Genomic DNA, 17,701 nt, shown 5'->3' with positions numbered 1-17,701 from the left:
GCGGGACATAATGACATTAAAAAGGATTTGTGGAATATGTATCTATATCCAATGAAGTTATGAAAGACCAACCAAAGCTTGTAATTTGTATACTATGGAAATTTCCATAGTCCCTTTGATGAATAAGCTTAAAAAGACGTTGTAAGGCAATATAAATCCAATAAATTTAAGCCAGTGTTAAAGATTTTCATTTTCAAAACTAGAAACGATAGGAGATTTCCTGTTTAAAGTTTCGGGCGACTATTCGGCGACGATATGACTATGCGAGGCGTAATATCCAATCGTCAGTTCCCCTAAAATTGAGGAGCGAACTAAAGGAATTAAGTAGTATAGTGTCAAGAAATAATACGCTTCAAGAAAAGGCAAAGGTGAGAGCGGCGCCCTCACCTATGATTCGTCTCTTAATCGGAAGGTTGGTAAAGTCATTATTAAAGTCAGATAGGACATACCAAACAGTTGACGACCCCACTGCCACCATAGATTTTTTTCTTACCGCTACCGTGCGCGGCCAGCCTTTAATATTCAAAAGATTTATTGCTGGCTGGTAAAAAATTGTAGCGTTTAAAATCATCTTTTTAAAAAAATACAGTTAATATATTGCCTTCAATTTGTATAATTAAATAATGACCAGAGATGTATCTCGCTGGAACGTATCCAAAAATAGATTCTAATACATTCATTATAAAGTCAAGAATCCTTACACTTTGGGTATTTGATTAAAAGATTTTGTACTGAAGTCAAACATTTTTATTTTTGTGTTTATGATAAGGTTTATACATCAATATTTTTAGAAAATTTATGTCTTATCTCAAGTACTTGGCGGCACGCCGATTTGTGTTAAAAAGTTTCTGAAAACATATGAAAAATTTTTACATACATACTCTCATACATACATATAGTCACGTCTATATCCCTTGCGGGGTAGACAGAATCAACAGTCTCGAAAAGACAGAAAAGCCACGTTCAGCTGTTTAAATAAAAATAGCTGTTTAAATTTGAAAAATTTTACGCAATCAAATTTTTTCTATAATGTGCTACTATAAATTGATATCAAATTAAGGACGTCCTGGTAAAGGGTCAGGTCAAAAGTACCCGAAACCGCCGAGCTTGCATGAAGAGAGCTATGAATGTGGATGAAGCGAAGGAAGTATGCAGAGATCGCGGCAAGTGGAACGAGGTAGCCTCTGCCTACCCCTCCGGGAAAGAGGCGTGATTTTATGTATGTATGTATGTTACTAAAAAGACAAAATGGCTGTCTGGAAAATACTGCGGGCCACGTTTAGGTGTATGGCTTAATAATTGGATCGCGATTTAACTAGTGACAGCCTAAACGTAGAATCCCAAGTTTATCAGCCTATCCCTTCAGTCGCCTTTTACGACATCGATTGGTAAGCGAGGGAGTGGTCCAATTCTAAAATGCCGGGGGAACCGCACGGCACTGTATCTAGATTTCAAATCACCTGATGATGTCATCCAGTTGCGGGGCTTCGCACAGGTTGTTGTGTCCGAGGCCGGTTCCTCTCTCGAAGGAGTGGAAGACCAGGGGAGCGGCCTCGGGGTCGGCAGCCCGGGACTGAGCAACTGCTTCGTGCAACTGTATAAAATATGTGTGTAATAAAATATCAGTAAAATAAAGTGTCGTGTGGTTCCCGGCACCAATACAAAAAAGAATAGGACCACTCCATCTCTTTCCCATGGATGTCGTAAAAGGCGACTAAGGGATAGGCTTACAAACTTGAGATTCTTTTTTTAGGCGATGGGCTAGCAACCTGTCACTATTTGGATCTCAATTCTATCATTAAGCCAAATAGCTGAACGTGGCCGATCAGTCTTTTTAAGACTGTTGGCTCTGTCTACCCCACAAGGGATATAGACGTGACCATATTGATGTATGTATAAAATATCAAATTAGGATGACCCATCATTTGTAATCATCAAAGGTTGTAGTAATTCTATGGATCTTTAAATTATCTCTCACCCAAATCAGTTCCTATTTGATCAATGACTCAATAGTGAATGGTCTACTCGTATGGTTAGTATCACACTCAAATGAAATCTACATTTGAGTGTGATACTAACCTTAGAAACATCATTTAAGTTACCTTAACAGACAATTCGTAAGGCACGACCCTGTCTCCCTTCGAATGTAGAATCAGGATGGGCAGCTTCGGAACCATTGTGAGGTACTGGTCGGTGTTGAAGGCGTACTCTGATGACGCTGTGAACGGCTTCACGAAGGTCTCCTTGTAGTAGGGCAGCCAGGAGACCAACTGAGGGTGCGAAAGAAAGAACTGATTTTATTTCATTTCATCTCATTTCATCTCATTTCATCTCATTTCATCTCATTTCATCTCATTTCATCTCATTTCATCTCATTTCATCTCATTTCATCTCATTTTATTTTATTTTATTAAAGAAACCAACAGCGTGTACATTAAATAGTAATACAGTATTAATCTAATGCTATTATAAGGCCAATGACAGGTTTCTCTTACTATTAATGTAATAAAGTCAATAGTTACTTGATAAAGAAAGTACTTATCGCTTAATAAAGATGCAAGTATATTTATAATATAATAGCTGATAATCACTTTTGCTTCTCCAAACGAATCAACGACTTAAAGTTAGTGTAATTATTGGTCATTTTGTATTGTATCTAATAAACTACATAGTAACATTTTTTATTTACTTAAACTTTATTGTACAAAATACAAATGTATAGCACAATTGGCGGACTTAATGCTAGAAGCATTATTTACCAGTCAACCATTGGGTCTGACAGAGCACTTTACTTGGGGTCAAACTAATATATTTATTATTTATACCTACACAAAATATAAAATAAACATATATAAAAACTACAGTAAATAAACAATAAACATAATGAATAGGTGCAGCGATTGCCGAAATTAGTTATATTTTCCACAAGGTTTTTAAATATTTTTAAAATAAATTTAGAGCACAGTGGATGATGAATGTGCACGGTATTCCTTTAAAAAGGTAGCAGTAATTCTATGAGACTGCTACATACTCGTACCAAAGGCAGAGTTTCAAGTAGCTGTGACAATATTCCTAAGCACGCAGAAGCTCATAATATTTTGAGCTTCCCCGCCAAACAGCTGAACGTGGCCTTTCGGTTTTTCTGGGACTGTTTGCCCTTTCAAACCCGCAACGGATATAGACGTGACTATATGTATGTACTTACACTGAAGTGAACAAAATGTTAACCTTGGAAAATGGATGCTTCTCAATCTCCTCGGTGAGGTTATTGAACGGTGCTTCCAGTACCAACGCGTCGGGCTGCGGCTGACACGACACGCGCTGCTCCGCGCACAGACTGTCCATGTGGGCCACGAGATTGGCTGCTACAGCTGTACCTAAAGCGGGATATCAGTCAATCAGTCAATGTAGATGAGTCAGTGAGATGATTGAATGGTGCTTCCAGTACCAACGCGTCGGGCTCTCCATGTGGGCCACGAGATTGGCTGCTACAGCTGTACCTAAAGCGGGATATCAGTCAATCAGTCAATGTAGATGAGTCAGTGAGATGATTGAATGGTGCTTCCAGTACCAACGCGTCGGGCTCTCCATCTGGGCCACGAGATTAGCTGGTAGCAGCTACACCTAAAGATGATTACATACATACATGCATACATATAGTCACGTCGATTTCCTTTGCGGGGTAGAGAAAGCCATCAGTCTTGAAAAGACTGATAGGCTACGATCCGCTATTTGGCTAAATGTGAAAATTGAGATTCAAATAGTGACAGGTTGCTAACCCATCGCCTAAAAAAAAATTCAAAGTTTGTAATCCTATCCCTTAGTCGCCTTTTACGACATCCATGGGAAAGAGATGGAGTGGTCCTATTCTTTTTTGTATTGGTGCCGGGAACCACACGGCACCTGGCATACATATGCATGGGTATGTATGCTATAGTACCTACTCGTAACAGTAGCCATGACTTTTTTTGGTGAGCAAAAAAATATCAAATTATTATTGTTAAATATATTTATTTGATTTCCAAAAATACAGTGTTTTTCATTTGATTATTTCTCTCCACTGTTCTCCTTCTGTCTTCTTTGGTGTATACTAATTCCCGATCTTTTCACTATACATTTGTTTATTCCCACGTTTCACTGCTCTAATGATTACCAAAAGTACATATATTATTATTTTTTTTTTGTTTTTTTTTTAACGGGACAAATTACACTGATTGAGTTAGCCTCGAAGTAAGTTCGAGACTTGTGTTACGAGATACCAACTCAACGATACTATATTTTATAATAAATACTTATATAGATAAACATCCTAGACCCAGGTCAATCAGAAAAAGTTCTGTTCTCATCATGCCCCGGCCGGGATTCGAACCCGGGACCCCCCGTGTCACAGACAAGCGTACTACCGCTGCGCCACAGAGGCCGTCAAAATACTAGCTATAATATATTATATTATACTATATTATACTAGCTTTTATCCGCTGATTCGCCCGCGTGAATCTAGCGCCATCAGCGCCTCCTACAAAAGCAACGAATTAAACGCCACCTACAAAAAGCGACGATTTTTGCGTCACCTACGAAAGAATACAGGTTTTTTCGCAATAATCACGCTTCAGACTGTCAATTATAATGTAATAATTATATTATAATAATCACGTCGGTATCCCTTGCGGGGTAGACAGAGCCAACAATCTTGAAAGACTGACATGCCACGTTCAGCTGTTAGGCTTAATGATATAGGTGATATGATATAGGCCTAATATAATTATAAGTACGTGATGTTTTAAAAAGGTTAATTTAATGGATAACCTGTGTTGAAGTAACAAAAAAAAAACAAATAAATAAACTCACTTTATCGTTATTATAATCATTTTTTCAAAAACTGTATTGTAACATGCTCGATTTCATCAGACAAAAATATTTTACTATTTTATTCTATGTATTGATTGATTTGGCACTTACCAAGGGAATGTCCCCATATAATGACGGGCGGCCTGTTCTCATGATCCAAAGAGTCTATGAGCCATGCGTAGACGCACAACGCGTCTTCCACCACCCCACGCTCCGTTGGCCGCACGTGTGTTGAGTCTCCATAACCTTCAACATCAGTATTATCATGGATCAGTGCCGTGTGGTTCCCGGCACCATTACAAAAAAGAATACGACCACTCCATCTCTTTCCCATGGATGTCGTAAAAGGCGACTAAGGGATAGGCTTATAAACTTGGGATTCCTCTTTTAGGCGATGGGCTAGCAACCTGTCATTTTTTTGAATCTCAATTCTATCATTAAGCCAAATAGCTAAACGTGGCCATTCAGTCTTTTCAAGACTGTTGGCTCTGTCTACCCCGCAAGGGATATAGACGTGACCATATGTATGTATGTATGTATGTATTATCATGGATGACACGTACCTACTACATATGCAGAGATCGTGGCAAGTGGAAAGAGGTAGTCTCTGCCTACCCCTCCGGGAAAGAGGCGTGATTTTATGTATGTATGTAGGTATGTATTATCATGGACCGAATAAATGGTTTTACCACAGCGCGATCGAGTACGTTCCTATGGGAATTTCGGGAAAGTCCCCTCAGTGCACCTTATAAGGAAACTACATGCTAAACAAGTTTCTACATCCAACGGTTTCGGCTGTGCGCTGTCCGCCAAACAATCACACAGTAATTAATACATGCTAACATATAGTCACGTTCATATCGTTCGCGGGGTAGACCAAGCCAACAATCTCGAAAAGGCCACGCTCAGCTAAATAGCTTCATGATGGAATTGAGATTCAAATAGTGACAGGTTGCTAGCCCTTCGCTTAAAAGAGGAATCCCAATTTTATAAGCCTATTTTTCTCAGCCCTTTACGACATCAAACGTGGTTCGAATGGATGTCGTTAAAGGCGAATACTGGATCTCAGAGATAGGTAGATAGAGTTTTATCCGTACCGTATAGATTTAGATATACTTAGAATATGAACATTTATTATTACGTATGTGGATTTCGTAGAAAAAAACTAAAGGATGAACAAGCAGAATCATTTTCATAATTTTCATGCCGAGTGATGTATTTCGAAAGAATTTACCTTCACACAAACAAACAAACAATTTTTTTTTAAAAACATGTTGGTATTTACATTTTTTGCCTCAACCAGCGAAATTTTTTTTAGTCTCCTCCAAAGCCTTCTTTATCCTTTTTATTATCTTACCAGCAACTGAGAAATTGTTTCCCGGTAATTTTAGCAAGAATAATAAAAAAAAACTGTCATATCTAATATTTTATTTGCATTTCTCCGATTTACGCAGAAATGCAAATAAAATATTCGACGCGGTAAAATTTCTTTGACAAGGTCGTCAGGCGTCAGTTTAAAAAAAAACCGTTTTTGCTCGTCGCAAAGTCATAAAATGCGAAGTGTTCATCATCACTTGAGGTTTTAAAGTAGGTAATCAGTTTCCAGGAGTTCCTCAACATCGCTTTTTTTTGCTCGCGGCAAAGCGGCGGTGGTTATTGCTAAATTCAAGGTTGGCGTTCAGCAGTGGTTATTTCTCCAAGATGGCGCGTACGGCGCCGCCATACAGTCTATACTAATATTATAAAGCTAAAGAGTTTGTTTGTTTGAACGCGCTAATCTCAGGAACTCCAGGTTCGAAATGAAAAAATATTTTAGCGTTGAATAGACCATTTATCGAGGAAGGCTTTAGGCTATATAACATCACGCTGCAACTATAAGGAGCAAAGAAATAATGAAAAATGTGAAAAAAACGAGGAAAATTTTTCATCCTTGAGGGCTTCAATGATGCCCAAAATAACTATTCCACTCGGACGAAGTTGCGGGCACAGCTAGTAATTTATAAGCATTAAATAAAATGTAAAAAATTGTATACTAACAACCTAATTATTTAGACACAGGACAATTATTGTATAATTGCACTTTACGAGCGCTGCGGGCTTCTATCACGAACGCGACCCGCGTTTGTCGCCGCGTTCGTTCGAGATTTGCGATAGTGTTTGTTAAGTTTTCTATTCTATTCTATTGATTTAATTGACGTTTCATTTCGTAATCAGTTAATAATAGACATGAAAATATTTTAGCTATTTCATACAAAAATGAAAATGTCAAATTGTATGATTTTTTTTGCGTTTTCAAATTGTAGGTTCCTTAATGAAAGACTGAAAGTTGTTCACATTGACTGTCTGAAGAAACGATTTTCAGGTTTTGCGCACTTGACACTACACCCTATACAGGGTGACATTTAAAACAACTGCATCCTTTTAAACATAGACTATACCCATGCTTCTGAGCCGTTTGAGCCTATTTTTATTTAAAATAAACGCCATTATTTTCACATTTAAAAAACCCTCAAAAACAACGTCACACGCTTTATTAAAGACCAATACTACAAAAATAAATTAAAACTAAACATGTAAATAAATGTCTGAAAAATAAATTATTTTTCTAGTATCAAGATCAAGTAAAGTACAGAGTTGTCGAGATCGCTCAGCTGAATGAATTGTGTCGTTGACCTCTGAATCTTGCGCGTCGCTTTTCCGCCGGCCGGGGTGATATGACATATTTAGGATCGTGAATTTTGATACTTTTTTTTTTTTTCGTACTTTCTGAAATATGAACCGATATTTTTCTTTTAACGTTTTTAAATATCCTTTAGATGAGTAGGTACACTTAACAGTTAAGTTAATGCAGTTGAATTAAAAGTCACCCTGTATAACAATAGCTGGCGCCACCCCAATTATAAACACCAGGAATCGCCACCGGTGGTCAGGTGTCTGATTCAGCGGTGCCAGCCTCCCCTAATATAATATGTTCATTTCTGAGAAGCAGTTATCCTACTTATAAAGTGTGTGTCAACATACAAGTAAGAGATGTTACCGTGTGGTTCCCGGCACAAATAGAAAAAAAAATAAGACCACTTCACCTCGACGCCATGGATGTCGTAAAAGGCGATTAAGAGCTAGGCTCATAAACTTGGGTGTCTTTTTTTCAGGCGATGGGCTACTGGTACAGTAGCCCATCGCCTGAAAAAAAGAGTCACTATTTGAATCTCATTTTTTTCATTAAGGTATACAGCTGAACGTGGCTTTTCAGTCTTCATGAGACTGTGGGCTCTGTCTACCCCATAGAGGATATGTATGTATGTTATTGTTATATTTGTTTTGTGTTTGTAGCACTGTCGAATACATAAACATTTTATCTATCCATCTTTTTGATACATAAGTATAACGAATCTGCAGTTTTATTTTTCTTTTCTGTCTATCTGTATATCTGTACACGCTTTACTCGAAATTTAGTATGAAGTTATACGTTACATACTGGGGCGACATCTTGGATAGATACGTTTTATCCCTGTAAACCGTCACGATCCGTCCGTCGATAAAAAAAAACAGATCTTGAGGTATTTACTTGAAATTTGGCAACGGACGAGGCGTCAGTAAAAAAAAAAGCACCTAATCTTTTTTGCTAGTCGTAAAACCATAAAACGCTAAGCGTTTCAACCTCACTTGAGATTTATCAGTTACCGGGAGTTCCATAATATTATCTTCTTTGGTCGGCGGATAGAAAGGTGGTTATTGCTAAATACAAGGTTCGCGGTATGGTGTCTGACTCAGCGGTGCCAAACTATGCTCACCATGTTAATTTCTAAGTAACAATTACTCTTCGTAGTGTCGTGTGACTCCGACAAAATAAGAAACGTACGACTCCATCTCGTCGCCACGGATGTCGTAAAACGGTTGGAGAAAGGCGCGTAAACTTGGGATTCTTTTTTTTTACCCGATTGCGCTTCTACGCGTAGGTAGATACGCTTTCCTTACCGACTCAACCGTTAACTCTAACATAAACTAACCTCCTTTAACGGGCTGTGTGACCGTTTATTGCGGCATGTTATCTAATAACTAAGTAGGTAAGTATCTAGTCATTACGTCACAATAAGTGGTGACAAAAGGAGAGGTAAATAGACTTGGCCTTCTGTTTTTAAGGTGATAGATAGATAGATACATACATACATATGATCACGACAAGGGATATATCCCTTGCGGAAGACTGATGGGCCACGTTCAGCTATTTGGCTTTAAGATAGAATATACATACATATACATATGATCACAACTATATCCCTTGCGGGGTAGACAGAGCCAAAATCAAAGTCTTGAAATGACTGATAGGCCACGTTCAGCTATTTGGTTTTAAGATAGAATTGAGATTCAAATAGAGACAGGTTGCTAGCCCATCGCCTAAAAGAAGAATCACAAGTTTATAAGCCTACCCCTTAGCCTTTAACAGAATCTATGGGAAAGAGGTGGAGTGGTTCTATTCTTTTTTGTATTAGAATATCACAATATTCTCTTATCACGCTGTTCTTATCCTGTCACTCTCATTTTCTTATTTAGCCTTTTCTAGATAGCTCTATTCCTTAAAAATACTTTGATTTAAATTGATTTGGGACGTTTGTAGAAACCTCCCCAATTGGTAATTGTGTATGTTAGGTTTGTCGGTTAACTGGAAGAGATCCCTCCATGGGACAAGTCCGCCATTGCAAGTGTTTATTACTATTTACTATTCCTTGTAACTGTGTAAATTTCTGCGCAAAAATAATACAAACAAACATACATACCCCTATAATCGAAGGTGATGACGTGAAAATTGAGTCGCTGGAACACCTTGTACATCTGCAACCGATGAGGAGACGCCCGGTGATTAGAATTGCCTAGAAGCATAGTGAAGAATACTGGTGTGTAGGCAACCTTCTTGGCAACTTCGCCATAGCAACGGTTGCCATGATGTTGTTTGTTAGAGATATGTCAAAAATAATTTTTATTGTAATAGATTCTTCATTTTTATGTTCATAATATAATTATTTTAAACTGATTATTTCCTCCTCTTTTCTCCTTCTATCTTCTGTAGGAATAAATAACTTTAATAACCATACTTCCTATATGGTGTTAATCCCATTCCAATTTATAAGTATTATAAATGTGAAAGTGAGTGTATTTGTTTGTTTGTCACCTCTACACGGGTTATCTTCTGAATTAATCTTCTTATGATATCACTAATATATAATTAAGAGTCTGAAAAAGGACATAGGGACATATCCCGTGAGATTTGCGAACCTTGTTTTTTTGTGAGTGGCGCTAAATTTGTCGCTTTATGTAAATGGCGTTTAATTCGTTGCATACATACATACATATACCTAGTCACGACTATATCCCTTGCGGGATAGACAGGGCCAACAATCTTGAAACGACTGACAGGCCACGTTCAGCTGTTTGGCTTTATAATACTCGTAGAATTGAGATTCATATAGTTACTGGTTGCTAGCCCATCGCTTTAAAAATAAGAATCCCAAGTTTAAAAGCCTATCCCTTAGTTGCCTCTTACCGACATCCACGGGAAATGATATATTGGTGCCGGGAATCACACGGCAATTTTTTTATTTTTTTTGACAAATTACACTGATTGAGTTAGCCTCGCAGTAAGTTTGAAACTTGTGTTACAGAACTCAACGATAATATATTTTATAATAATTTCTATATAGATAAACATCCAAGACCCAGCCCAGCCAACACAATATAGCTGTATAAATTTTGCGTAAAAGCAATCTTTTAACTTTAAGCTGGATAAAGTATTTGTATAACTTCTGTGTAAGCGCTTATACAGGTGATATTCAAGCAATTTGGGCACAAAATATCTTGCTTCAATTTGGTTAACAGTTGATTAATAGCCACATAGCAGCTGAATAAATGTACAACACACTGAATATCTTCTGCATAAATTCTGATTTTTCTCTAGTCCAGAAATTATACATCTTTTATGCAGTTGTTAATTTGTGAGTTTAGATATTCAAATGATATACAAAATTCCGATCTTTGGAGTTGTTTTACAAAGAAATTATTCAAGTAAAAAGTATTTTTTATTGTGACGGGATTAATTTGTGTCACTTAATTCAAAATATTGTAAATGGTCGCCGATATATAATAGCGTAAATGATTTCATACATTTTAAGTAAGTTTAAGGTGAATTATATAAACGCATGGCACTTTACTGTGAATTATCAACATGATCATTATACATTTTTTGAGCGCCTCAAGATAAAGCTACATTTAAAAAAGTAAACAAATGTGAAATAATATTTAAATTAAATGATCTTTACTTTTTATCAAATTTCAGTCCCAGAAAGTAATGAGAATCATATTTTGTATAACTGATAATGTTTCCTACTCACTAAATAAAGTGTTTCATAAGGTAAATGTTGAGGATTTATAAAAATAGGTTTATGTCGAACGTCAGTTAATGGCGGAAGGCCAATTTGAATTAAAGTGTTTATATCAGTGATTATTTTGCTTATTTTTGCATAATAGTTCACATACTACTACATATCCAGAAATTATTTGGTTTAAAGTACAATAATTATAATTTATCAGCAAAAGGTCTTAAATTACATAAAACAGTATACTTTTATTCAGCTTTTTAGGGTTCTTTTTTTTAGAAAATAAATCCATGAATATTTGAAGATGATCTTGAGAAATATTTTTACTCACTGGCCATTCTCTGAGATTATTGAGAAAATTTAAATTTTTATTAAATTCCGAGTTTTCTTCCAAATCAGTAGAACTTGAATCATTATCAAATTGTACAGTCCGTGATTTAGATGCAAAGTTGTCACACATATAACTCTCGTTATCTGCACCTAAAGTTGGACCCAGTCTATGTGTTTGAATCACAAATCCTGATGGTGATGCATAATCATCGTGTACAGAACCCTCTTCAACTGTGTTGGTCGCACTTGGCCCGGGCCCATTTGTATCAGATGTTAAACTCTTTTCTATTACTGTACAGATACTATTTTTTATCTTTACATACTCTCGTGAACATTTTCTTCCTATTCCTCCCGTTCTCTTTCTTTTTTTCTATGAATTATTTACTCTTTTGTTATTATTTTTCTGAGGAGGCATATTGTTGATTTTGTCACAAAATGGTGAAATATCTGGATATAAACATACGATATCTTCAACTAATCAGTTATTTGCTGCTTAAGATACCCACATTTGTAACTGATATTGTTTTAAGTTTAACATAAAGACAATTGTATGCTTATTGCGCTATAAGTTTGGTAAAACAAGGAGTTTATTTTCAATTTTGCCGAAGTTAGCTGTGTAAAGAAGAAAACATCTAAATTATTCAGCATCTGAATAAATTAGTACCATTTTGTACACTATACAGCTTAAAGAAAGTATTTCGTCTAATATTCAGCGTTTTGCTGTTTAACTGCTTTGCTTTAAAATGTTATACAGGTCAATGCAAAAATTTCAGCTAATGTGCAGATAATAGCTGTTTCAATTACTTTTATTTGAATATCGCTTGTTTAGCAGATACTACTCTTGATTATTATTCAGAATTTACTATTAGAAAGAACTTTGTGCAGAATTTAGTAAGCTTACAACATTATTTTAATTTAAGAACTCTCTTATTCAAAATTAAGCCATAACGTCAGCTGTAATACATAATTAATAAAGCTTGACACTGCTTATTGTGGTATATTTTCGCTATTATCTGGCTTATGTGTTGGCTGGGAGGACAATCAGAAAAAGTTCTTTTCTCATCATGCCTTGACCGGGATTCGAACCCGGGACCTCCGGTGTTACAGACAAGCTTACTACCGCTGAGCCACAGACGCCGTCAATTTAATTCGTTGCTTTCCGTAAATGGTGCTAATTTCGTTGTATTTTTCTAGATGGCGTTAAATTCGTCGATTTTTGTAGATGGCCCTTAATAAACACGCCGGGAACGTCAGGAGGATGAAGAACAAAAAGAGTTTGTATACCGACCATGGCAGTACAAGACCACAGGGTTTCTCGTCTTATTCAACTCCTGGTGCAGGGCTGGGTCGATGGTAGTGTAGTCCCTGATGACAAACACCTCCCGGAACAGACAGCACGGCACTATGTGCCAGACACCTGCGGAAAAATGATGTATTTTCCAACTTTACTTACATACAATCAGAACAGAATAGAATAGGTTTATTTTCAAAATTGAATACAAGGTATCACTTATTGACGTCACATCACTTAAATCTAATTATAACTACTACCGCTTCCAAAGCGCATGTGTAGAAGGAGCGGCGGAACAAACTACATATACTGACCTATTTTTATTGGACACGAGTCAGCTTTAGAGTTGAATTGGATGCTGAAGTTCCTTCCTCCAACCACGTTGCAACTCGATGGGTTCTCGTAGTCCAAATTACGTGGATAGTTTACTGTTGAACAATGCTCCTTAAGAGTTTGTAAAGAATCTTAGATATAGATATTCATACACAATTTCTTAAAAATGAAAAGTGGTTTATCAAAGCGTTACAGACAGATGAATAGCGAGTTATGCATAATATGGACGTTTATTATTTTAAAAAACTAAATTGTAAATGTCACTCACGTAATGATGAGCAAGCGACCTGTCACAATCTGAGTGTGGCCTATGAAGAAAATAGATTTATTTTCAAAATAGGATAAATGGCATCACTGAATGACGTCAACATAACAAATCAACATAATAGTAAAGTAAGAAGCGGCGTAACAAACTGCACTTAGGATTCTTGTACGCGATGGGCTAGCAACCTGTCACAATTAAAACTTCAATTCCATCTTTTTTAGTCTATTCAAGGTTGTTAGCTCTCTGCCCTGCAGCACCTAAAACGCAGTAATAGACATTTTAAGAGTTTTGTGTTAAATACTGAACTTTATAGCGTACGTCATAAGGAGCAATGTGATTTAACAGATTTTTTAATACAAGGATTTTTAAGATAAAAAAATCAATTTTTTAGATTGCAGTAACTCAAAATCGCATTTCAGATTACACTGAAAACTAACTAACATACAGTAAGAGCAGTTACGTTTACGCGGTTCCATGATTTCACCACCTTAAACGCAGTGAATATCGTCTCTGCCTCAAAAAATCTTTGATGTATACCTAAATAAATATTAATGCATGTATATTAAAATGCAGTAATACATTTTTGTATGGTAAGGATTTTTACTGCATTTATAAATATTATATGAATTACTTATTAAAATGCAGCAAAAGAGTTGAATACGGTTTCTTATTTAGTATTCATAAAGTAGGTCCTGAAATAAATACCAACTAATTTGCAGCAAAATCAAAATACCTTATTTGGTTTTGTTTAAAACGTTTTTGATCGCGATCGTTACTTTTTAAAACGCAGTATATTTTTTATTTACTGCAGTATAGTCAATACTAATCTAAATTTACAAAATAGTATAAAATAATTAAAACGCAGTAATATTATCTATTACTGCATTTCAACTAGTTACGTATACAAATAAGACTGTTTTACTCTAAAACGATACCTAATTTACTGCGTTCTTGTCGGGATACGTATCCTTTTTTCTCGCTCTAGCAGTTGCCTACCGTACGCAGCGCGTCGGTGCGAAAACGCAAATTACATTTTTTCGGGATTCTTAAGGTAGCCATATTATAACCCACTTATAATAAAAATACGAAAGTTTGTAAGGATGTGTGTTTGTTACTCTTTCACGCAAAAACTACTGGATAGATTGTAATGAAATTTGGTACACGAGTAGAATATAACCTGGAATAACATGATAGGTACCTACCTAATGTTTAGCCCGAAATTCCCAGGTCGCAGCTAGTACTAATAGCTATAGTATTTTTTATAAATCACTACCCCGTATTTATCCCTAACTCGGTAAACAATTTATCCCTAAAATAAAATACTTTATCTAGAAACTTTTTAAAAGCTTGTTTGGATACACGGTGATTTTTTCATCGTTGTGGAAATTTTGTATACATGCTCAGTCCATGATACTGAACAACTTTTACTATGGGGCCAACTTCGAAATCACGAAAAAAAATCAGCTGTTCCATACATTTTGGTCATGTTAGGTATTTAGTTTTATATGGAACACCTGATTTTTTTTTCGTGATATCGAGGTTGGCCCCATAGTAAAAGTTGTTCAGTATCATGGACTGAGCATGTATATGTTGCCGGAAATCTGTATAATACAGGTATTCTATACAATGCCTAGACAATGTATAGAATACCTGGGGCGTTCAGGCAATGTATGAAATATTATGAATATTATTGTTCATTACATTCTTTACCTAGGTAATGTATGCAATGCCTAGATATTGTATAGAGTACCTATTGTTTCACAGGCAATGTGTCAAATAAATAGATCGTGATCTATATTTGTCAATGTTAAACTGAGCAGAAAGCTAGGTAGGTTTGGGATATTTTTTAATGATTACGTAGAGAAACTTGAAGGACAAAAAGCTAGGTCGGTTTAAGTTTTTTTTTTATGACCACATAGAGAAACTTCAAGCGTAGAAAGCATTCGGTATTGTATAGAATGCCTAGGCAGAGTATAAAATAAATAATGTTTCATACATGATGTTTTAGGTATTCTATACATTGCCTAAGTCATGTATAGAATACCTGATTATACAGATTGCCGATAACATATACAAAATTTCCGCAACGATGACAAAATCACCGTGTATACCCATGAGATGACACACTTCCTGATGATAAAAGCTTGTGCCAAAAATGAAATTTTTGTAAATAACTTGTTTATGGTCACTGCCTACTATTAAAAAACAGAACTAAAACTATTAAGTTATCGATTTTATGAAGACTTTATGCTGTTGCCCGCATTTCCACCCGCGTTGAAAAAGTTGCCTATGTCATTCGCCAGTCTTCCAATTTCCACACAAAAATCCACACCAATCCATCGCTTCGTTCGAAGTGAAAGACGAACAAACATACACAATTTCACATTTGTAATATTGGTATGGATTATTTACAGATATGCAACTAGGAAAATGAGTGCCAGGTCCAAAAATATTTTGAAAATGATTCCTTTGCTTACGGGCTCCAGTGAAGACAAAGAAAATAGTCTGAATTCAACAAAAATACTCGATGATAAAAGAATTTGGTCTCATTATATAACACTGCAAGACATTAATAAAATCAAATAGGTACTCTAACTTTGAATACAGCAATTCCTATGAATACATAAAACAAAACGATTCATCTAATTTCTCATCCCAACTCAAACAGCTTATCCAACCAAAAACCAGTGAAAAACCTGAGACTCCAAACCCCTTAAAAGAAATAGATTTTTATTCTAATAGTGATATGGTTGAATTACAAAACTTATTATGCTCTGAGGTTCTGCCTGCATCAATACCTACAGAGAAGCTTGAGACTCCAAAACCCTTAGAAGAAGAGTCTTATTCAAGTAAAGATTTGGTTACATTACAAAATTAATAATGTTCCGAGGTTCTACCTGCATCAATACCTACAGTGAATCCTGAGACTCCAAAACTCTTAGAAGAAGTTTCCTTGTTTCATTTCAATTTAATTTAAGAGCTAAACTCTTGTTGATGATGTATCCGCCACACTTCCATGTCCAAGAGGACAGAAGTAGACTTCTGTATTTCATTACTACACGCATATTCAAGATACAAATTAAAATGCAGTAAAGAAAACGTTTTGCTGCAAATTAGTCTGCAACGCTGCAAACAAATCAAAATATTTGCAGTGCTAGGTTTTTTTGCCGCATTTTAATCTGCATATGTTTACATTTTTGGATGCAGTAATAGCACGTAATAGGCCTTGTTTAAAAAAAAACTTTTATATTTTGGAAATAAACAAAATGTTACATATATTTTTGATGTCAGTTCAATCTTTGATATCAGTTATTCATTGTAGTAAAAACATTTCATCAAATTATATAAAATAATAATATAAAATAAAGCATCAAAAAGTATTTCGCGGTTTTCTCGAAACCGCGTTTTTTCTCTTACTGCGTTTTAGGTGCTGCAGGGCAGCTCTGTCTACCCCGCAAGGGACATTAGACGTGATTATATGCATGTTTGTTTTTATGTGAAGTTATGAAGTACAAAGCTTACTACAATTGGAGAAGACGATCTTCCTCTGCACACACTTGCTGTATTTGAAGAGTAGAGGCAACACGGCCACTTGCACCACCAGCAAGCTAGCGGTCACCGACGCACCGGTCATCAGAATTATCCTGGGTTCATCATCCATTTGATTTTATTATTAGCATAACTCATTATTAGCATAATTCATGGATTATGCCTTTTATAAATTGAAACAAATTGCAGCAGCAAACCTACGATAGTAACTTTTGCTATTTTAAACGGTCAGGCGTTTTATTGTTTAGGTGGCGGCTCCCGCCTGACCTCCGCTACTATTACAGGGGAATCTTTCGTATGTTAGGTCATGGTAAAAGCTGCACTAGAATGCGTCTATTTCCTTAGTCGCCGTTTACAACATCCATGGGGAAGAGATGTAGTTTAATAATAAATAATCTCTGTCTCGCTTTTTATTATGACGTGAAACGGGACGGCGATATTTTATAGCGCGGTAAGAACGGCGTCGCGCGTGCCATACCTGTCGAAAGAAAAAAACGAAGCCATACCAATTACCTAATTATAAGACTTACCCAATCATTTTTTATTATTTTCGGTTCCCTAAACAGCTCGCCTTGTTTTTTATGCATTATTATTTCATTAAGATATTTTTTTTTGGAATTTTATGGTTTTATAAATAAACATTTAGAACACTTGCATATTTTTGTGAAATAGGTATTTTAGTTATTGACGTCTTCAAATGTGAGAAGACATATG

General features: G+C 36.0%; 1 protein-coding gene across 1 annotated transcript; it reads right to left on the bottom strand.

Annotated features, from left to right (window-relative positions):
• Positions 1-731: 731 nt before the first annotated feature.
• Positions 732-17,597, bottom strand: LOC106130389 (lysophosphatidylserine lipase ABHD12-like). Its single transcript, XM_060952094.1, has 10 exons — positions 17,518-17,597; positions 16,961-17,082; positions 13,155-13,268; positions 12,838-12,966; positions 9,627-9,719; positions 4,960-5,094; positions 3,229-3,377; positions 2,103-2,270; positions 1,461-1,594; positions 732-848 (listed from the first exon to the last, which is right to left on the bottom strand). The coding sequence occupies exons 1-10, from the start codon at positions 17,523-17,525 to the stop codon at positions 809-811; spliced, it is 1,092 nt and encodes a 363-aa protein (XP_060808077.1). The 5' UTR covers positions 17,526-17,597; the 3' UTR covers positions 732-808.
• Positions 17,598-17,701: the final 104 nt, after the last annotated feature.

Source organism: Amyelois transitella, chromosome 27 (genome assembly GCF_032362555.1).
Source record: "Amyelois transitella isolate CPQ chromosome 27, ilAmyTran1.1, whole genome shotgun sequence".
Taxonomy (NCBI): Eukaryota; Metazoa; Arthropoda; class Insecta; order Lepidoptera; family Pyralidae; genus Amyelois; species Amyelois transitella.
This window is presented reverse-complemented; position numbering and strand designations above follow the sequence as displayed.